The following is a 23,059-nucleotide window of genomic DNA, read 5'->3' on the forward strand; positions in this document are numbered from 1 at the left end:
TGGCTAATTACATCTCAGAATGGTAGATTAATACTCCATCTCTGGTAGAATCCCAGACTAGTTTGTTGGAAGGGTCCTTAAAGATCATCTCATTCCAGCTCCCCTGCCATGGGAAGGGACACCTGCCACTAGACCAGCACAGACACTCAGCATTATCAGAATCTTCAAACAATGCATTCTTCATCCATATGTCTGCTGCAGCTTTTGAAAATCCCACCCTGAGGTTCTAGAAACAATTCCAATCACTCCCAAATCCCAAATCTGCTCTCTCCACACACAAAGCTCTCCAGGTCACCCTGAAGTGATTGCAGAACAGCTTTTCCCAAGGCTGGCTGGCTCAAGCCACTTCTCCAGGACAGGCTGCAGACGTTGTACAAGGCTCAGGCAGAACCTTCCCAGTCCCTCACACCACACTCCCCCTGACTGCAGAGCTGCCTCCGAGCCCTTCCAATGCTCCTAGCACCAAATCCATGGCCAAATAAAAGATCTCACTGCTACTTAAAACAAAAGTAGTGATGACTATTCCATTCCAAAATTTATAGCTGCATCTCCTAGATAAAATTAAAAGAAACCCTGTTTTTGAGAGGTCCTGCACGTTAAAATCATTGCTCTGGGAGGCTAAGTGGAAAAACCAGGATACCTGTCAGCTCAGCACCAATGTGTTTGAAAGGATTTGGTGGTTTCCATGGTGATGGGGAGGGTAAGGGGCTGCCTGGTTCCAGCTCTGACTGACGCACATCTCAAACAATCGCTCTCTTCCTGTTCGTATGGCACAAGAAAAACAGGATGCTGAGAGGTGTTTATCTGAGAGAGCGAGATAAGCAAGCGCACTGAGAGTTCTCAAAGTATAGGAGTTCACCAATGAGATGTTATAGACTTTCTGTGGAAAAAAAAATCCCACTGCTGCCGTGCTGAACGTGATTAAATTATGCATGGAAAAGTCCTTTCCCTTGGAAGCCGCAGGAAACCGTGCAGAGCTGGTATATGAGCCCTGAATACCAATGGAAAGTCTCTTTAGTGTGAGGTACCGAGTTACAGTGCTGAATGAAAGCAGAGAGCCAGCTCAGTGTGTGATATCTGCCACCCCAAGCCCTGCCTGGGGCCCACTGGGGGGTGGGTACAGAGGGTGGGGGGCTGCCACAGCCCTGGGGCTGCACAGAATCTCAGGCTGCTCTGAAGGGCTCTGTGCCCATGAGCACCAGTTCACAGGCACTTCTCAGGCCTCCCACCCAACCTGAGACACTCTGCAGCATTTTAAATGTCCCTCAGTGCCTGAGAGGGAATCTGCCCACTTCTTATCCCAGCTTATCAGTGACAGAACCTACAAACCACACAGTCAATAATTACCTGCTCTCTAATCACCACGAGCTGGTACAGCCCAGCAGCACTCTGGGGTTTAGAGCTGAAAATCTCACGTCCAAAAAGCACAGCAGTATTGTCCAGGGGTGGTTCTGGAGCAGGGAAAGGCACCTTCACACTCCTGTCACACGTGGGACAGGCAATACCCCTGTCCAGAGGCTGGGCAAAGCCATGGCATGAAACCAGGGCCTGGCTGGACATACCGGAACTGACTTGGGGTCACAGTGGCTTTAATGCATCTCTCCTGTTGATTTACAGAATCACAGAACCTCCTGAGCTGGAAGTGACTCACAAGGACCATGCAGTCCAACACCGGAATTCCAGCCGTACCCATCCCATCAATGTGGCTACCAAAACTATCCCATCATAGCCAGGAGTTGTTACAGCTTTATTCTATAAGAACAGGTCTGGTTCCCAAAACCCTGTAAGACACAACAGCTGAGCTTTGCCACCTGTGCCATCCACACTGGAGGACACAGGGTAGGAGAGATCTGCATGAGAAAGTGGATTTCTGCTTTATGCAAATTTTGTTTTCCCAGTCATTGCACATATTTAAGACACTATCAAAGGAACAAAATGGGAACCCAATCATTGTCTCTGGCTTGGCTGGCTTACAGATCAACTCCCAGCCTTTAATTCTAGGAAGTGAGTGACCACAGAGCCTCCTGACAATCAAGGGCCCCCCTTTTTCCATCGGACTTGCTGTTTGTCTTGGAAGTAGCCAGGTTAAGGCTGTCCCATTCAGCCTGCAGCGGAATGTGAGGCAGATGGAAAGAGGAAAAGACAGAGAGACACTGCAAAGGCTGAGACAAAGCCTGGTGGTGGGATGAAAGAGCGTGGAACGAAGGCAGGGCGCAGCCAAGCCAAACAAAGTTTTCCTTGAGTGATTACATCTGCCAGAGAGTCCCCAGCTTGCACTCTCCTTGCTGAGAAATTCTTTTAATTGTGTCTAGGACATTTTAAAAATCCCAAGAAAAGCTCCTCTGTAATTGTTGGAGCTATGAACTGTGTGAACTTTTGTCGAGCTGAATCACTGCAAACCTCTGCCACCGAAGCAGGGCTTTGCTGAGGGAGAGCCCTGGGGAGAGAAAACTGGTAATAAATCTCCATTTCTTTTTTCCCAAGTAAAAACAAACAATTTAGACAAATTCTTCTCCCTCCCAATGTCTGTATAGCTCAGTGCAAAGTGCATCCAGCAGAAAATGAAAAGAGATCCATTCTCAGATTAGCCAAAATTAAGTAAGGTTAAATGAGCGATGTGTCGAGCCAAAGCCTTACAGCTCTGTGAAATAGGCACCTCCCAGGGGGGCAGCAGGGATGGTGGATCTTCCACAGCCACCAGAGCCACTCAGTACTGAGGGACGAGGGGAGCGGTGAGGCAGGAGTGCATGGCCAGCACCTGCACCACACACCACCACAGGGTACCATGGGCAAGTCCTTGCAGATATGAAAATCAACACTTGTGAGCCAGAAAGACAGAGAAATATTAAATAATCTTCAGGGGTTGTGATCTTGTCTTGACCAGACACACTTCAGGTGTTACCTGAACGCCACTGCCCTAGCCTTCACGTCACGGGTCCAAATCCCTTGTCTGTGGCAAACCTCCGCCATCTTCAGGCTTGTTTTCACAGCATTAATTTCTCTCCACCCCTCACTGTGATAACCAGAAATGCCAGAATGTTGATAGACTCCAAGCACCCAATTTCTCTCCTTCAGAAGCCACATGTCTGCCTGCACTCTCAGGTAACTGGGTATTTGTGTTTGCCACATGTGAGAGACAGTCACTGGAGGCCACTGCAAAGGCAAGGCTCAGTGTCAAAGACCAAATCAAAAATAACAGCGTGCGTGAGCTGCCTCCTCTGGCCACAGTCTCACAGCTCATCGTGCCACATGATGGGGTACCCCGGTAAGGAGGGAACACCAACATGCCTGTGCCCCTAAAACAGCCACCCAAAGGTGGACTTGGTGTCTGCATGTTTCCTCAAGCACTCTAAATAAATACCTGGCTGTATCACACCACCCGGCTGGTGCCAAGATACTCTACTTAGGATATGAGCTGTCCAAAAGCAAAGTGACTCATTCTCATTAGAATCACAGAATGTCCTCAGCTGGAAGGGACCCACCAGGATCACCCAGCCCAGCCCCTGCCCTGCCCAGACCCCCCAGCAACCCCACCCTGGGCATCCCTGGCAGCGCTGGCCAAAGGCTCCTGGAGCTCTGGCAGCCTCGGGGCCGTGCCCATTCCCTGGGGAGCCTGGGCAGTGCCAGCACCCTCTGGGGGAAGAACCTTGCCCTGAGCTCAGCCTGAGCTGCCCTGGCCCAGCCCCAGCCGTGCTCTGGCTCCTGTCCCTGTCCCAGAGCAGAGATGGGAGCTGCCCCTCTGCTTCACCTCCACAGAAAATGAACTTGGCCAAAACACAGATCTGCTCCTGCTGGGCCAGGGAATTGACCCAACTCAGTAAAGGCTCCAAGGTACCAGCACAGGAGCAAAGAGGGGACCTGTGCAAGGACTGGGTGCAAGGACATGAGAGAAGAGCAGGACCAAGACCTTTCTCTTGCAGCTGTGATTCAGCTGTTTGATCAGTCAGCACTTCCACTTGCGCCATTCTGCCAGAACACACACCTTTCCTTGTCACACAGAACTCACAGTACTGACTGCACATCAGGTAGTTACACCTGTCCTTCAGTGACCTGAAGATTTTATGTGCTCTGCCATGCAGAAGACAAGACTCCAGCTGAAGGCAAACTCACACATCAGCCCCAGGACAGGATTTCTCAGCTGCTCATGGGGGAGCCGCAAGCTGATCAGCACCCTGAGCCCCTGGAGCAGAGTCACCAGCACTGCCAAAGGATGTCAGTGCACAGGTGCATGTCAGCATCATCCAGATTTGGTTTTTAAACAGTATGCCTGATAGAAACGTTAAATAAGCATCTGTAATTTTGACACAGAATTTATCCTTATGATAGGCAGCCTTTCCAGGCAGAACCACCTCCTCTGCTCCCAGACCCTGCATTTCAGAAAGCACAGCTCAGCCAGCATCATGCCATTTGGAAACAGCTCAGTGTCTGTTGAACAACACCTCAACAAGGCTGAAGGAAGCCTCAATGGAGAGAAACACGTGATGTGGCTGAGGAAGGGTGGACAGTCAGATCAGGTGGCAGCTCAAAGACACAGAGCCTGATCAGGACCCATGAGCAAAGGGACCCGTGTCTCTCTAGGTCCCAGGTACAGGGAACAGTTTGAGGGCCAAGAAGCACCATTTGAGAACATCTGCTGCAATAATGCCATCCTCAAAACTATGGAGGGATCCCTGAAAACCTGTAGTTTGCTGGGGAGGAGGTTGGGATTTTGTTTTATGCTTATTTGCCTCTTGTTTTTGTCCTGGTAGATGATGTTCATTTCCAGTAACAGTTGACCAAAGTGGAAAAGGAGGATTTAACAATAAAGTGCAAGAGTCCATCACAAGTTATGGCAACCCATGTGTTCTTATGAAACAATAACACACCAACATAAAATAAATCACCGCCTTTTAATTTAACAATGTAAATTACCCTCCCACCTGCTGTGACTCTCCATAAGGAGAAAAAGCTGGCAGTGTATTTACTAAGCTGTCTATCCCAGTCCCATTCTGCACTGGCCTCCTGCCCTGGGGTTAGACTGTAGGACTCTGTCATCTCTTGCACTCGTATGACCTAAGAAAGGGAATGTGGCCTTTTTCCCACAAGCCCAGAGTGAGAACATCATAAAAGCTGAACTTTAGCCCCCTTTTTGGGCAGGCAGCACAATAGCAAGGAGGATGCTGTTACTCCCCAGAGGCTCTGCTGCTGAAAAACATCACCAAGCTCAAGTAAAAGGTCAGTAGTTAGGATTGCATCTCTTGTTTTCTTCAGTTTTCCTCCTCCGTCAAAGGCAGTTCAACATTCTTTGCACACCCCCCTCCCTCCTTCTGAGAAATGCAGGAAGGAAGTGCTTGCAAAATAGTTTAATTTAAAAGAAGGCACAATCACACACAGCAAACCCTGCTGCAACCTCTGAGCAGGACGTGTCCACTGCTCCCTGTTCCTGCTACAGCACAAACGAGTCCCTCCCTGCCCACACACCCGGGCAGGGCTGTGCTCCAACACCTGGGCTGGAGAGCTGTGGTTACGTGGTGCAGGCAGCCCCTGCTCCCCCAGAGCACACAGCACACCTGCCCAGGAGCCAGGGCTGCGCAGCAGGATGAGAAGGATGCAGGGAGCCCTGCAGCCTCCCAGGGCACAGCATGGTACCAGGCACCGAGTGGCAGTACCGTGGTCCTGGGCTGTAGGACAGTGTCACCTCCTGTCTCTCTCATAACTAGTGCTTGTTTGATTTCACAGGATGTTCTTCCACCCAAGGCTTGTTACCTGAACCTTGCTAGGGTTTGGGAAGGTATTTGGGACAGTTGGATTTAACTTGTCCCTTTTCTTTACTAGATTTATGTGAAAGAACCAGAGTGGGTGGAAGCAGCTGTTGTACCCCATGCCTTTTTGCAAAGAGGAATGTAGAGACCAGCAGGCAATTCCTGGAAAACTCCTTTATTATCCATCAGTTTCTGCTGTATGACCACATATCCAATCTAAACATCATTCTTCCCAGGCGCATGGTGTTTTTGGATCCCTGGGCAAACAGCACTTACTATCACAAGCCTATTTCTTTGTCTTTCCCAAGACTCTGGCAGACCCAAGACTTCCCTTGAGCCACGAACCACAACAGCCACATGTCAGGACAGGCTCGCAGTCCCTGCCTGCTCTCCCTTCTTTGAGAATTCCCAGTCCTTCCAGGCCAGTGTCCTGACACAACCCCCTCAGTGCCTGTTCCAGGGTGCAACATTCCCCTCATTGCTCTCCCCTGGCATTCTTGGACTTCATGGGACACTGCCAAGAAACCGCAGTCCTGTCTCTGCTTTAACCCGTTGCTGTCACAGGGCATCATTAGGTTAATGAAATAACAATGAGATCAATGCATGATGGAGAATCATGAGCAGAATCACACCCATGACCACTTGAGTGGTGCCTCCTTCCAAACAGGATGGCCAGGACAAGCAAACACACAATCAGTTGTTTTCTAGAAGGACATTTAAAAATGCTGCATGCTGTTAACGTGAGCACTTTGCCGTGTACAGTCACACAGCTTCACAAGGGGAAGATTAATGCTGTCCCAAACAGGGAAATGAGAGTACCAAATGCCACCAGCAGCCTGGGGACGGGAGGGCTGCAGCAGGACCTGAAACCAGGTTGTTGAGTTTGGCTTTTTTTATTTTAAAGCTTCAACTTCCAGCATCTACACCCAGCAATGAGCATGGGGAAACCTGCTGTTCTCTAGCTCTAGGCCAGATGGGTAAATTTTTTGGGTTAATGTTTTCATAACCATGCAGCCAGGGCTGCTGTTTATTATCAATCCCATTCCCAGGAACTTCTTACCTTCTTTTCTTTTTCACTTGCTGTTGCTTATGTGCATTTCTGATAGATTTAAAAATAAGTGTTAGCACTGCAGAAATACCTTCAGCTTTAAAATAAGGGTTCCATAATCCTGCATTCTTTATAGACCTTAAATAAAAAAATTATTTCTGTCCTACAGAGTATTGTAAAGGCATTTAAGGAGATTACTGCCCACCCCATGGGCAGTAATCTGCTGCAAGCCCAGACAAAGGACAATAAAAATGTGAAACAGAGGAGAAGGAATGAAAGAACCCCAGAAAGGCATATTTGGCTGGGAAGAGGAGGTGCTCCTGCAGGTAGTCAGCACAGAGCCTGACCACTCCTTCAGTAAAAAAATTTTTCTAATGTCTAATCTGAAAGTCCCCTGCTGCAACTAAGGTAGTTTCCTTTTGGCCTGTCCCCTGGTACAGGGCAAAAGAGACCAAACCACCACCTCACTACAAACTCCCTTCAGGTACTCATAGGGAGAAATTTCCAGCTCAAGGTTTGAGAGGATTATGAAGCCATACTGAAAAATATAAACCCAAATAGTTGGTTTAAGGAATGATTAAAAACAGGTTACAGATCAGATAGATCTGAAAATATTACCCAAATATTACAAAGCAGCATTTAAACAAAAGCAGTGATACAGTGAAAAAGATCCCAGTTCAGTTCTGAGCCTCTTCTTGGAGAGAATCCTATTCAGCAAAGGTGATCCAGTCAAAAGTGAGGCCCCCAGCTGACTTGGTTCCTCCTTCCTTAAGGCATCACAGATGGCTTTGCCTCAGCACTGCCCCGAAGAGCTGACAGAAAGCTCTGCCTCGTCCCAGCAGCTGCAGTGACCCACATATCACCCGGGTGCTCTGCACCCCAGAGCATCCCCAGCACCTCCTTGGCCCCAGGCCCCACCACCTGCCAGCACAGCAGCTCCTCAGCAAACATCAGCCCTTTGCCAACCTTCCTCCCTTTCTCATTTGTTGAGATGCTTCTTTGAAGGGCAACTTTGATAATTAAGAAACTTAATGATAAAGGGAAGGGCAGCCAATGTTCAGTGCCTGCTGCCAGACCCAGCCCCAGAGAAGCTGGCTGGTGCTGGGCTGCAGGGCTTTGCTCCCAGGCTGTGTCCCCAGGTTGTGTCCCCAGGCTCTGCTCTCCCCAGGCTCTGTCCCCAGGCTCTGTCCCCAGGCTCTGCTCCCAGGCTCTGCCCCCAGGCTCTGTCCCCAGGCTCTGTCCCCAGGCTCTGCCCCCAGGCTGTGTCCCCAGGCTCTGTCCCCAGGCTGTGCCCCCAGGCTGTGTCCCCAGGCTGTGCCCCCAGGCTGTGTCCCCAGGCTCTGTCCCCAGGCTGTGTCCCCAGGCTGTGTCCCCAGGCTGTGCCCCCAGGCTCTGTCCCCAGGCTGTGTCCCCAGGCTGTGTCCCCAGGCTGTGTCCCCAGGCTGTGTCCCCAGGCTCTGTCCCCAGGCTGTGCCCCCAGGCTCTGCTCTCAGGCTCTGCCCCCAGGCTGTGTCCCCAGGCTCTGTCCCCAGGCTGTGTCCCCAGGCTGTGCCCCCAGGCTGTGCCCCCAGGCTGTGTCCCCAGGCTGTGTCCCCAGGCTCTGTCCCCAGGCTGTGCCCCCAGGCTGTGCCCCCAGGCTGTGTCCCCAGGCTCTGTCCCCAGGCTGTGCCCCCAGGCTGTGCCCCCAGGCTGTGTCCCCAGGCTGTGTCCCCAGCCTCTGTCCCCAGGCTGTGCCCCCAGGCTGTGCCCCCAGGCTGTGTCCCCAGGCTGTGTCCCCAGGCTGTGCCCCCAGGCTCTGTCCCCAGGCTCTGCTCTCAGGCTCTGTCCCCAGGCTGTGTCCCCAGGCTGTGCCCTCAGGCTGTCTCCCCAGGCTGTGTCCCCAGCCTCTGTCCCCAAGCTGTGCTCCCGGTGTTTATCCCGGCCGGGTGTTTTCCCCTCGTGCTTGCGATTGTTTGGCCGGGCTGCTGATGGATGGTGGAGAGGGCTGTGTCTGGAAACGCACTCCCGAGTCCTCAGGAAGCTCAGGGGGCCTTTGCCAGTACTTCCTTCCTGCATATAAGGGGAGGACAGAATGGGAAAAACCTTGGCTGTCTCTCACCCTGAGAAAAGGTCTCCCCTTCCAGCTGGATTACAGTAACGGTATTTTAATCTTTCACAAGATTATAATATCCTTCCTCTCTAAGTATAGCTCCAGTGGCAGCTCAGAGAATGAAATGAACCAACAATGTAAAACTCAATAGGTGGTGGCTGGAAGCTGAACAAATGGAGGTCCAGATTGGAAGATCCCTATCGTCAGTCAGGATGTAAATCACACCTGTCTAACCCAGGACTTGACTCCAAGAACAACCAGGACTAAGCACTTCAACAGGAGGTGTAAAATGTACATAAAAGATACATTGAAAATTGGTCCCTCCAGACAGATTAATTCCTGTGCCTGTTTTAGAGAGTGGATCTAAACTCAAACCACAACATTTATTACACCTACAAAAAAGAAGGCTGCAATGAGCAATCTATGAATATTCTGACCAGACATTTCTCATGAGCACCCAGGATGTGTTATAGAGACTTGAATGTCTTTTTCCCCAAACCCAGCCTCCAGGTCCTTCTGTGGATGATTAATGAAACTCCATGACATCCTGATGTGTCATCATCACCTGTTCACAGTAATAAAAATATGTGCTGAGTATTAGAGAATAGATATTTCATGCTACCACAGGAATTTTTCTAAATTTTCAATTTTTGAGCCCCAGATTCAAACCCATGGACAATGGTGAGGGCTTTAGTGTAGGCAGATGTTCAGAACCCCAAATTGCTCTGCCCCAGCCACGTGGCCTGGGACAGCCAGAGCAGGGCACATGGGTGGTGGCACTGAGGACCCCTCTCCCTGCAGGCCCAGCAAGGGGAGATCCCAGCAATCCCCTCATTTGTCTGGGCAAGTTTGCCCAAGCAAGTCTGTAAAAGCAAGGAAGAAATTCTCAGGACTCAACAACAAAAGAAAACTCCCCCAACCTGTGAGCAGACAGCTCTGCTAACAGCCTCTATTTCTGACAAAGGCCTCAGACAAAAAGACTTCACCCATGAACAAAGAGTGGGGAACAATGGGAACTGTCAAAAAATAGCCCTCACGTCAGAGCTAAGAATGCTCCTTGACACTTCCAAAAAAGCTCAGGCTGAGCAGAGCCTGGGCCGCCTCTCCCAGCACAAACTGCCAGCAGCACTCGCTGAGGCTGAGCTCCCACAGCCAAGATGGGGATGGAAGAAGAGAGCAATTTTATGGCAGGTCTGAGCCAGAAGTAACAAATTTCTGTCTATCCAATCTCTCCAGCAGGGACCCTGACCCTTGGACTTGATGGGACGTACCTGACAATGGTGTGTGCACATCTTCCCTTACTGCAAAGGGTAACCAATTACCAATGCAATTAATGAGAAAACTAAGTTATGGCAAATAGCAGAATGAGTTGTCTAACACAGTAATAAAACCCCTGTGTTCTTCTGAACTGGTGAGAACTTCCAGAAGAAAATTGCTAGAAAAAATTTCAACCTGGACTAGAATTCTAAGAATGCTGATATCCAGATGTGGACAGGAAACCTCAAAGTTCCAATTAATCTTTATGGCATGCAATTTGATATTGATTCACGTTTTGCTTTATTTGTGACTCAGCATTCTTCTCCAACAGCAGTAAGAAAATAAATGGAAAGCAAATCATGCTGAATGAAAACTCACCCGTGGGCTGATCACTTGAGTAACTGTCCTGATTCATCCTCCCAAAGGCGGCACCAGATCAGGATGCTGAGGTTGGAGGTCTAAACTCAGAGATGCAGCTCAAGCTCTTGTTTCTGGAAAGAAAATGTAGAGTTACTGTCAAAATGTAGGAACTTCACCCTGTGTGAGAAAGATAGTATCTTGTGTGTGGTCTGTTGTCCTTGAATTTAGCAGGAGAGTGGAGAACCTACATGCATGTGCAACGTGGTGTAGGAGCCTTACGACACGTTCCAGAAGATCAGAGAATGCAATGGGAAACTGAATCTAGTCCACCAAGCCCTGGAAAGTGGCATCTGAGAGCCCATGGAAGGTAAAACAACATGGAGTTAAAAACACAGCTGGGTTCCTGGAATAAGCCGAGTTCCAGATTTGAACTGCACAAACAGGAGTCCCTAATGCTCTTCACTTGAGTAGCCAAACAAGACTCCTGCACAGGGTGAAGAGTTGGACTTAATGATCCTGAGGTCCTTTCCAACTCAGCAGATTCTATGACTCTGTGCAAGCCCCAGATCTACCTAACCCCAATCTGGACTAACAGGCCATGTGAAAGTGTGTTTTTGCCACAGCTACACAGCTCCTCCTCTTTGTTTGCTTGCCCTTCCTCTCATCATCACATCTTGACTGTGGTAGAGTTGGGAACAGAACCCCTGTCTCCCAAATCCCAGTCCAGTGCCTTAACCACCACATCCTTCCTGCTGAATCACACTGCAGGATTGTTTACCAGGAAGGAAATTCCCCCTCGAGAGCACTCACTCTGAGTGTGCTGGTGGAACACAAATGCTTAGAAAAACACAAACAGAGAGGCAATAACAACAAGTGATTGAAGTCCCTGTGCTGGCTGGAGGCACAGCAGCACCTTGGGCTTGTTGTGGAGCAGTGGAAGCGAGGCCCCAGGGAGTGGGACACAACACAGAACAAGCAGTGCATCCAGATGGCCTCCCAGCAACAGCCTCCTGCTCTCCACAGATCATCTGTGACTCTGGAAGTCTCTTCCCCACATTTAACGTGAGGTGTATGTCGCTCAGGGCTGTTCAAGAGGTTTGGATTCTTAGCAGGCAGTGGGAGGGTCACCTTTGGGAGCAAACCTCCCAAGTACAAGCAGCTGTGGATATGATCCAGAGGGTCAGAATTAACCTCAACATGTTGTGCAAGCAAAGGGCCCCCACTTTCTTTAAGGTCTTTAACTCAAAAAAGAAAAAAACAAAAAAACAACAGGGTGTGTATGAGGGGAAGATACCAAAAATGGAACAAATATGTTTTAGCCTAAGCACACTTTACCCCATTCGTCTTCTAGAAAACAAAAAGGGCTGTAATTCATCCATGACTTGTCAAAAAACACAAACCCACTGAAATGGCAGATTCATGGTCCAGGACTCTGAAGAATTTGGCTCTGCTCAGCAGCTGGGCAAAGAGGAAGAATTTCCCTATTCACAAGCAGTGGCTTTCCAGGTTGTGTCTCACGGGACCTCACCACAGTAACCAACAAACACAGGCTTGGGCAGATGGCAGAGCTTGGACTGGATCTCAGGACACCCCCTTCAAATATCACTGTATGGGAATCCCATCAGGACTCCTGGGGGACAGGGAACCAAAGCCTCCCTCTCAGCAGCATCCTGGGGTCACACTCAGATCTAGAGCAGCTCCAAAAAACTCCAAGATGGGACTTCTACTACAGTAGGAAGTTTCTCACCAGAACACACTTTGAGGCACTTCAATTCCTTTGAACAGTAAAAAAAGTCACAATTTCTCCTCAGGGCTTCTTTTGACCTTGACATGATCTGAAATCCCTCAAGCCTCGCTTTTTGACATCATATGAGAGTAATTCGAGAATTAACATGAAATGTAATTTCATTGCTCTCCATTCAAATGGCTATTTTCTCACTCCTTGCCTGCTATTTTTGCGTTCAGGATCCAGTTTGTAGCTTTTTCCATCAGGTCTAAAAGAAGTGTGTCCAGAGGGAGAAGATAACTGCACATGCTCAGTCCTGCAGGATGAGGCAGTGATTAGTGTGCGGGGCGGGTATGGCCCACAAGAAGGCAATTGCTGACATGAGTGTCTCCTGATTGGTTCAAACAATGCCCTGGATAGAAACCCAGGATGGAGCAGCCAAAGGAAAAGGCTTCTGCAAAGAGCTGCCAAACTGCTGCTCCAAGGACTGCTAGCTTTTCTCCAGAGCAGGTGTGGTCACTGTCGAGCTCTTGATTGTGATGTTGAGCACATGGCTGGTGCCATGCAGGACTGTTTTGGTTTGTATTGCAGCCAGAAGAGCTAAGGGAGCACACAGTCAGCCTGACTAACACCATGATGAGGCAGGAGGGTGGATGGATGATGGAGGATGGATGGATGGATGGATGGATGGATGGATGGATGGATGGATGGATGGATGATGGATGGATGGATGGATGACGGATGGATGATGGATGGATGAAGGATGGATGGATGGATGGATGATGGATGGCTGGATGGATGGATGGGTGGATGGATGGGTGGATGGATGGATGATGGATGCATGATGGATGGATGATGCATGGATGATGGATGGATGGATGAGTGAATGATGGATGGATGGATGATGGATGATGGATGGATGGATGGATGGATGGATGGATGGATGGATGGAGGATGGATGGATGGATGGATGGATGGATGATGGATGGGTGGATGGATGGATGGATGGGTGGATGGATGGATGGATGGATGGATGGATGGATGGAGGATGGATGGATGGATGGATGGATGGATGGAGGATGGATGGATGGATGGATGGATGGATGATGGATGGATGGATGGATGGATGGATGGATGGATGGATGATGGATGGATGGATGATGGATAGATGGATGGATGGATGATGGATGATGGATGGATGGATGGATGATGGATGGATGGATGGATGGATGGATGATGGATGGATGATGGATGGATGGATGGATGGATGGATGGATGGATGGATGGATGGATGGAGGATGGATGGATGGATGGATGGATGGATGGATGGATGGGTGGATGGATGGATGGATGGATGGATGGATGGGTGGATGGATGGATGGGTGGACGGATGATGGATGCATGATGCATGGATGAAGGATGGATGATGGATGGATGGATGGGTGAATGGTGGATGATGGATGATGGATGGATGGATGGATGGATGGATGGATGGATGGATGGATGATGGATGGATGATGGATGGATGGATGGATGATGGATGGATGATGGATGGATGGATGAGTGAATGGTGGATGGATGGATGATGGATGGATGGATGATGGATAGATGGATGGATGGATGGATGGATGGATGGATGGATGGATGGATGATGGATGGATAGATGGATGGATGGATGGATGGATGGATGGATGGATGATGGATGGATGATGGATGGAGGGATGGATGATGGATGGATGGATGGATGGATGATGGATGGATGGATGGATGGATGGATGGATGAGTGAATGGTGGATGGATGGATGATGGATGGATGGATGATGGATAGATGGATGGATGGATGGATGGATGGATGGATGGATGGATGATGGATGGATAGATGGATGGATGGATGGATGGATGGATGGATGGATGATGGATGGATAGATGGATGGATGGATGGATGGATGGATGGATGGATGATGGATGGATGATGGATGGATGGATGGATGATGGATGGATAGATGGATGGATGGATGGATGGATGGATGGATGGATGGATGGATGGATGGATGGATGATGGATGGATGATGGATGGATGGATGGATCATGGATGGATAGATGGATGGATGGATGGATGGATGGATGGATGGATGGATGGATGGATGATGGATGGATGATGGATGGATGGATGGATGGATGATGGATGGATAGATGGATGGATGGATGGATGGATGGATGATGGATGGATGATGGATGGATAGATGGATGGATGGATGGATGGATGGATGGATGGATGGATGGATGGATGATGGATGGATGATGGATGGATGGATGATGGATGGATAGATGGATGGATGGATGGATGATGGATGATGGATGGATGGATGATGGATGATGGATGGATGGATGGATGGATGGATGGATGGATGGATGGATGGATGGATGGATGGATGGATGGATGGATGGATGGATGATGGATGGATGATGGATGGATAGATGGATGGATGGAGGGATGGATGGATGGGTGGATGGACAGTGTCTGACACCTGCCCTGCCTGCAGCTGCCCCAGGGGCAAAGCAACCCCCAGGTGGATGGAGACGTTGTGAACAGAGCTCCCAGTCTGCTTTCTCAGTAACAGCTGATGCCACAGCCACTGCCAGACAGGGAACTGGGGGCCACTCGTTTCTTTCTGAGTGATTTCAGTTCAAGCAGGGCCATTGCTGGGCTGGAGTGAACAAGGTGCTCCTGACCCATGCTGGGAAAAGCAGGAAGAGAAAAGCAGGAACTCTCCCTACCGACATCTGTTAACTTTCATGGGATCAGCTCTGGGTTGGTATCTCAAGCTCTGCCTGAGATGGTGCTTCCCTTAATGCTCAGAAATGTGGTGAAGTGACCATAAAAAAAATCTTGTCCCTTCTCAGAAAATGTCCCCAAAACAAAAAAAGGAGGTCTCTATTTTGCCTGGGTATAGCAAATATTTGAAAATGTGAAGTGAGAGTAATTTAAATCTTTAGAAACAAGAAAACAAACACTGCAAACAGTACTTATTTGTAGGTGTCTTCATATGGGGATTTTGAAGTCTATTTCACATTTTTACAACCTTCCTTTTATTGTCTTGGTGTTACAGAACATACAGGCACACACAGCTAAAAAAGATAACACAGAATCACAGAATCCCTGAGCTGGAAGGGACCCACCAGGATCACCCAGCCCAGCCCCTGCCCTGCCCAGACCCCCCAGCAACCCCACCCTGGGCATCCCTGGCAGCGCTGGCCAAAGGCTCCTGGAGCTCTGGCAGCCTCAGGGCCGTGCCCATTCCCTGGGGAGCCTGGGCAGTGCCAGCACCCTCTGGGGGAAGAACCTTGCCCTGAGCTCCAGCCTGAGCTGCCCTGGCCCAGCCCCAGCCGTGCCCAGGCTCCTGTCCCTGTCACAGGGAGCAGGGATCAGAGCTGGTCCTTGGAAGGAAGCTGCACATTGCTCTGAAGTTTCCAGTGTCATGGACCCCTCACCAGAAAAAAAATATGAGTTAGGAGATCGGTGAAGGAGCTGTAGTCCTGGAGTGCCTGCAAATCATCCTCTGAAGATCATGGGTGCCTTTTCATTGGCTTTTACAGACTTTGGATTCTGTACTCAAACCCAGTTTAGCTTCAATTTAGCTCCCATCAGTTACAAACCCAGCATTCATTCTTCACAAACTTCATACAAGCTTCATTCTTCACAATGTCCCAGCTAAGCTCCACCATTCAAAATCTCTGGTTAAATTCTGGCGTCTCATGCTGCAGTGTGTCACAAATGACTTGCCTCCCAAGCTCTTTCACAAGCTGTGCCTGTAGCTGTGTATGTTCTTTCAGAGTGGACAGAGTGGGCAGAAGTGATGAAGAGGCTGCAGCCTCTCTGCACCTCAGGCTGAAATGCAAATCGCAGTTCCACCTAATTTTACAGACTTCCCATTATCACATAAATCTTTAACTACTCAGAAATACAAACTTCACTTTGCTGTGATAAGGATATAGAAAAAAAACACTGACACAAGCAAAAAATAAAAAAGAAAATTCACACCAGGCAGCGTTCAGCCGGTGCCTGCCATGACTCTGGGCCTGTATGAAGAACCCCAGGCTACGTTCTCTCCTCTCCAGGGCCCTGAAACCAGCAGGGGTCCATGAGCTCCCATCTGGACATGGCTGCTCAGGACCACCAGGACCACCAGCACTGCAAAAGCAAAGGGGCCAGGACACAACTCTGCCTCTTGTATAAATTCAATTGATTGGAGCTTATTCTAAGGAGATCACTTCACTTGAATGGAATTTGTATTAAATGATTATTGAGTTTTGATAATTTATGGGAGGAATTTAATAATTGCCCACTATTTGTGCCATAATAAGATGCATTGGAAGCACTGAAGTTTCAAATCAGAACACTCATGGCAGAAGCCAGCGGAGCCACACTGCTCCAGAGAACACCCTCTGCCTCATTAGCTTGGACATTAAAACGGGAAAGCAGCTGACAAAACATCAACAGATATCTGTCAAAGTCTGTTGGATTTTCAAGGCTGTCCCCTCAGCATGGTGAAGCCCGCCAGCTTGACAGGAATGTATTTTTTATGGAATTCCTGTCCAAGTTCCTAACATCAATAAGCAAATTATTGTGACCCCAGGGCATAAGTACAACCTGAACCCCTGGAGGAAGCCCTGGATACTAAAGAATGTGTCTCCCTGCATGCCTGCAGAGTTCCACGATCCAGCTCTCCCTGCTCATTTCACTCTTCTTACCCATCAATCACCTCCAGCCACTTGGAAAGCGAACCCTGGACACAACCAGCACACCCGGAGTGGCTCCGGGCATCGCTGACAGGTGGCTCTGGCCGTGCCGCAGCCCAGGAGGCTGGGCCAGCTCAGGCTCAGGGGCGCTCCCCGGTTCACTCCCCGTGCGCTTCCCGGTTCACCCCCCGGTTCACTCCCCGTGCTCTCCCCGCTGCGCTCCCCGTGCTCTCCCCAGTGCATTCCCCGCTGCATTCCCTGCTGCGCTCCCCAGTGCATTCCCCAGTGCATTCCCCGGTGCATTCCCCAGTGCATTCCCCAGTGCATTCCCCGGTGCATTCCCCGCTGCGCTCCCCAGTGCATTCCCCGGTGCATTCCCCGCTGCGCTCCCCAGTGCATTCCCCAGTGCATTCCCCGCTGCGCTCCCCAGTGCATTCCCCGGTGCATTCCCCAGTGCATTCCCCAGTGCATTCCCCGCTGCGCTCCCCAGTGCATTCCCCAGTGCATTCCCCGCTGCGCTCCCCAGTGCATTCCCCGGTGCATTCCCCGGTGCATTCCCCACTGTGCTCCCCAGTGCATTCCCCGGTGCATTCCCCGGTGCATTCCCCGGTGCATTCCCCGGTGCATTCCCCACTGCGCTCCCCAGTGCATTCCCCGGTGCATTCCCCGGTGCATTCCCCGGTGCATTCCCCGGTGCATTCCCCACTGCGCTCCCCAGTGCATTCCTCGGTGCATTCCCCGGTGCATTCCCCAGTGCATTCCCCGGTGCATTCCCCACTGCGCTCCCCAGTGCATTCCCCGGTGCATTCCCCGGTGCATTCCCCAGTGCATTCCCCGGTGCATTCCCCGCTGCGCTCCCCAGTGCATTCCCCAGTGCATTCCCCAGTGCATTCCCCGGTGCATTCCCCAGTGCATTCCCCGGTGCATTCCCCGCTGCGCTCCCCAGTGCATTCCCCGGTGCATTCCCCGGTGCATTCCCCGCTGCGCTCCCCAGTGCATTCCCCGGTGCATTCCCCGCTGCGCTCCCCAGTGCATTCCCCGGTGCATTCCCCAGTGCATTCCCCGGTGCATTCCCCGCTGCGCTCCCCAGTGCATTCCCCAGTGCATTCCCCGGTGCATTCCCCAGTGCATTCCCCGGTGCATTCCCTGCTGCACTCCCCAGTGCATTCCCCGGTGCATTCCCCGCTGCGCTCCCCAGTGCATTCCCCGCTGCATTCCCCGGTGCGCGGAGCAGCCGCGGGGCTCTGGCACCCTCTGCTGACAAACCCGCGCGGGCCCGGGCTCCCTTTGCGGCATTAATAGCACGGAGCTTAACACGTTTTATCTGTCTGCTCAGACATTTCTGTAAAATTACACTGATCACAGCAGGCCCTTCTGCCCTGGGTTTGCTCTGGGAGCCGCGCACAGCCCGCACAGGGACGTGCCCTACTCTCCTGTCTCCAGGCACACCTAAACCCCTGCGTTGCCTAAAACCCCTGGAATTTATCATCCTTTCCATCTCCCAGCACCACCCAGTTCCCTGCAGGCAGCATCGATCCTCTCCCTTATTTCTGAAAGGCTTGTACCTGGGAGGGGACCCCCTCATCCACCTGAGGGAATCATCCCTGGAAGGGAACACACCTTCCAGTTCCTCCTGATGTAAGATTCCCTCAGCAATCTGCACGCCACCTGTGTCACACAGCAGCTGTGACCCCTCCCTGATCCCAAGCACGGCACAGGAGCTGTGCCTGACAGGGGGGCTCTGTGCCACCCCCTCCACCAGGGCAACCTGGCACCGAGGAAGGACAGGGAGGTGACCACACACACCTTGGTCACATGCCTGATGTGTCCAACCCCCAACGTGTCACACAGAGACACCCCAAGGCGCTGGCTGTGACCAGTGACACCCACCCTGCTGAACCAAGGCACAGCATCCTGACCCTGCTGTGCTGCACAAGAAGGTTCCCAGGGAATAACGAACAACAAGAACAGAAAATTCTGTGAACAGGCAACAGCGAAACAGAAACCTGATAGTTTGGGATGTGTTAACTTCAGAGATTGATTTTCAGTCTTGTTATTGTCTGCATTTTTCTAATTCTTGCTTCTTCTGTAGGGAAGGCTGTGAGGAGGTGACAGCACACCCTGGGTAAGGCACAGAGGGCTCAGGTGCTGAACAGACTGGCACTTTCTAGAGCTATTTCAAACCCATGCAGGCTGTACTTAGCCTGTCAAAGGGTCTGCACTGCAGGAAAAAGAATCGCAAAGGATCATTTCACCTTCAAACCAGGACCTTAAACAAAAAATGAAAAAAAAAACCCAAGGAACAACTTTGGAAATAGGCAATTCAGATTTCTGCCAGAATCAAAGTGTAAACAAAAATCCTCAGCAAATAGAAAAATAGCTCAGTTGAAGACACTTCACAAATTTCATTCCAATTTTTGGCTACTACTGAAAACCACTATAATATAGAAAAATTTGGAAAATTTTAAAATGTCAAGGGATTAAATAATCAGGGTGATTGTAATAGTAACATGTAAATCCTTCTTATGGGGAGATCCAACAGAGTTACTTTAAATGCTGACAACTCAGTCCCTCTTGAGCTCTCTCTCACATTAGGAGAGCTTACTTGGCTTGCTTTTTTCCCATCCTAGAACAGCTTTGTTAACACTGTGAGCACAACTCCTCTGAGGACTCAATGTAGGACTTCAGCACTTCCCAAACAGAGCCTGGGTTGCGTCAGTGTGAGTTCTTCAGACACTGACTGCTCCCAGGACTTGGAATTTCAAGTTCAGGCAGCAGTGTTAAGCCAGTATTACCAACATCTGTCCAGAGCTCTCTCATGGAGTGTTTGAACGTTCCCTCCTGGATCACTGAGGAAGCTTTATTATCCCTCATAAGCATATTCACTTTTTATTTTTTTAAGCATCAAGCATCCTCCGGAGTCTGACACTTCTAAAAGGTTTGGCTGGATAGGCTCTGGCAGCGGTGGCCGTGGCAGCTGCAGCCCTCATGTCACCAGATGTTTGTGCCACCTTGCCCTGCCAGGACAGCACAGCTGGCTGGGGCCTTCCCGCCCAAGGGCTCAGCTCGCAGTTCTGGCACATTACTGAGAACAGTGGCTGAAAGGATTTGTACAAAACCACAGGGCTCTGGGCTGACACACAGCAAGGTACGAATGTCCGAGTGCAGCTGCTGGGCAGGGTCAGAGCAGTGACACAGGGACACGGGCTGAGCTCACCTCTGGATGAATCCCGCACTTTGAGGGGTGTCCCCAGGGATCAGACACTCTGCAGTCACATGCCCACTGCACAGGTTTGGTAAATTGAAGTAAATGCAATCACCTCCTGACTAACACATGCTCCAGCAAATTCCCAGGTGAAACAGTGAGAATTTCATGAATCATGGCATTTACAGAAGAAGGGAGGGAGGAAGGTTTGTGTTTGATAAAAATACCTTTTTTCCGCCTTCTTCTTTTTATTTATTTTTATTAGTGCTGAAGCTTTCCTTCTCCCCAGGGTTTTGCTTGAATACCTCCAGATGTAGATGTAACACTAAACAAAAAGCTTTTACAGGATGGATGAGTAATTTTAGAAATCTGCTAGTTTTTCTCCATCCTGATCTGTTTCTCTCCCTATCTGCCTTTCGATTCACTCACAGAAGCTGAAGCTCCACAGCGTGTATTTCTCCTTGATCACTTTCACTCCAGACCATGTCTAACCATGAATCAAAGCACAATAATCCAAGGATTTCCTCTCAAATCACAATTTCCTCTGTTTTCCCTGTAACTAGCAAATCCCTCAGATCCCAACTGTCTGCAGCTCCTCATCTTCCGCCCTGGCCGGGAGCTCCTCAGCAGCCGGAGCAGAGCCAGTGGCCCTGCAGCCTGCACAGCTCCCAGGCCACCCTCAAGGGCATGGGCAGCTCCTTTGCTTCTCCCAGACACTGCTACACTGCCTTGGAAACCGAGCCAGAATTCAGATGTTCCACAAGCTATTAGCGTTTTCATTTCCAGGTTCTTGTCATGTTTAACTCAGATCTCCTTTGGAGTTTTTTCTCCCTGGGATCTGATATACAGGGTCAACAACGAGCAGCTACTTGTTTTATTAACAAGTTTTTTTATTTCTGTTTGCCTTTTGCCCACATCATTGCCCATGAGTCCTCCCCTGTCCTGCAGGGAGTACCCTCATTGTTGATGGCAGCAAGGAGAGGAATGCCAGGGGACAGGGAGGGTGGAGAGGCAGGAGCTGCAGCACTGATCAGCTGCAACATCTGGTGATGGCTGAACAGCTGCAGGAGACAGTGGCTTTGTTGGTGGCTGAAGATCCTGACTGCTACTTGGAATATAAATTAAGGGATGACTGATTGCTGGTCTGAGACCTTGACCAGTAGCTCTTGTTACAAGATCATGCCTTACAATGCACTGGTGGCTTTGTTTCTCCACCCTCTGGAAAGATCTCTGTCCTGGGCAATCCCACACGCTGGCACCTGAGGAACTGACACCCATGCAATGTCCCTTTCCCTCCTGTTCTTCCTGAAAAGTTTCATTTCACTGTCATCACCAGATGACGTCATGGTCAATTAAGGCTGCTATCAAATTCAATTAAGTCTTTGTCAAGCACGAAGCCAGTACCTGCATCACACTCTCCTTGTACACTTCCTCACACTCACACCCGCAGCAGAGAAACAACATTCTGCTGGAGAGCAGGAATAGCGTCCAATCCCACAAGGTCAGGACAAAGCCAAGTCACATTATTCACCACACATTGTGCACTGACTTCTTATCTCTTCCCAAGCCATGTCAGTATTCTCTCCACCATGCCTGATAAGAAATTGCTTTTCCAACTCCTTCATGGGTAGTTCCTCATGCTTTACGTCCTGAACAAGCTTAGGGACCTCCTAAGCTCAGATGTAGAGATCTTCTCTAAGCTTATTCAGGAGGTAAAGGGCTAGGGAAGCAGGTTCTGAATGCAGTGATTGACAAGGCCACCAGTGGGATTAATAAGACCACCTTTGGTGGCATAAATGGCTTTTACAAAGGATGTTTGTTTGTAATCAAGTTTGTAGAAGATGATACTAAAGGAGGAAATAAGGAGAATCTTGAAGTTGCAGTTTTGTTCTCCTGGCAGCACTCCTGGAAGGCCAGCACAGAGAAACCACTCCTGAAGCTCCTGGGTAGGGAGCCAGGTTTTTTCACGTGTCTGGAAGGTGGGTCTACAGCAGCCTCCTCCTTGACTTTTGGTTCTCCTTACAATGCACAAGCAAAGACCTTTACCCTGCAGCCTCCTCCTGCCTCACCCCCAACACTTCAGTCAGACTGGGGAACAGAGTCTCCAGTTCAAAGGCTCAGGTTAATTTTCACAAGTGTTTTGAGCAACGACATGCACAGCCACTGTGAAACATCTGCTCAGATCAGGAGACCTCAGTAGCTACAGACGTCTCCACCACTGTCTTCAGAAGTTGAGAAAAATGCGGCCTTGCCCAGCTTTAGGACTGTTCCACATACACAAACATTATTTACCTGAAAGGCATGTGTTTTCTCAGTATAATTTCTTATTAGCTGTAGTTAGAGCTGCAACAATCATGCTATAATTTTTCAGAAAGTACTAGTTTATGCATAGTTTTAACCACCTTTTGAAAAACCTTTAAGTAGTGATGAATCAACCTATAAAATAATACAAATGTCAGAAACAAAATATTATTCTCCTTTAGGCATGGACAGGGATATCTGATTTTTGGCTGCCAAATGATTTGGCATCTGAACAACTGGCAACAAATTCAAAGTGAAACAGCAAAACTGTGGGCAACTGCTGGCAAGATTGGGATTCCTCCCCTTTGAATTTGGACATGAAATGCTATGTCTGTTCTCGGATGCTCTAATCTAATTCACTTGCTCCCAGCACAGCAAGTCAGCTCCACCAAGATAGTTTGTGTCTGCACTGCTCTGCCACAAAGCCAAGAGCACCTCTGCTGTAAAGCATGACGAATACACAAGTCCTCACTTGATCAAAGGAACCACTGGAGAGAGATCTCACCCTGTGGTTCTCTCCTGCTTCACTCCCCACTGGAGTCTGCAGATGCCTACCAGAAACTGCAGGGGCTGAAAAGCAAACCAAAGGGAG

At 49.8% G+C, this 23,059-nt stretch overlaps 1 protein-coding gene across 9 annotated transcripts in view; it reads right to left on the reverse strand.

Annotated features, from left to right (window-relative positions):
• EXD3 (exonuclease 3'-5' domain containing 3) overlaps positions 1–23,059 on the reverse strand; it is a 254,110-nt gene that overhangs the window by 186,963 nt on the left and 44,088 nt on the right. For all 9 annotated transcript variants that reach the window (XR_005259297.1, XM_038156651.1, XM_038156650.1 and 6 more), the window contains one exon: positions 10,514–10,626. Coding sequence is in view for 8 of the 9 variants with exons in the window: in XM_038156651.1 (XP_038012579.1) it covers positions 10,514–10,550 (37 nt within the window). In the remaining variant the exon portion in view is untranslated. The remainder of the gene's footprint in view (positions 1–10,513; positions 10,627–23,059) is intronic.

Source organism: Motacilla alba, chromosome 17 (genome assembly GCF_015832195.1).
Source record: "Motacilla alba alba isolate MOTALB_02 chromosome 17, Motacilla_alba_V1.0_pri, whole genome shotgun sequence".
Classification (NCBI taxonomy): Eukaryota; Metazoa; Chordata; class Aves; order Passeriformes; family Motacillidae; genus Motacilla; species Motacilla alba.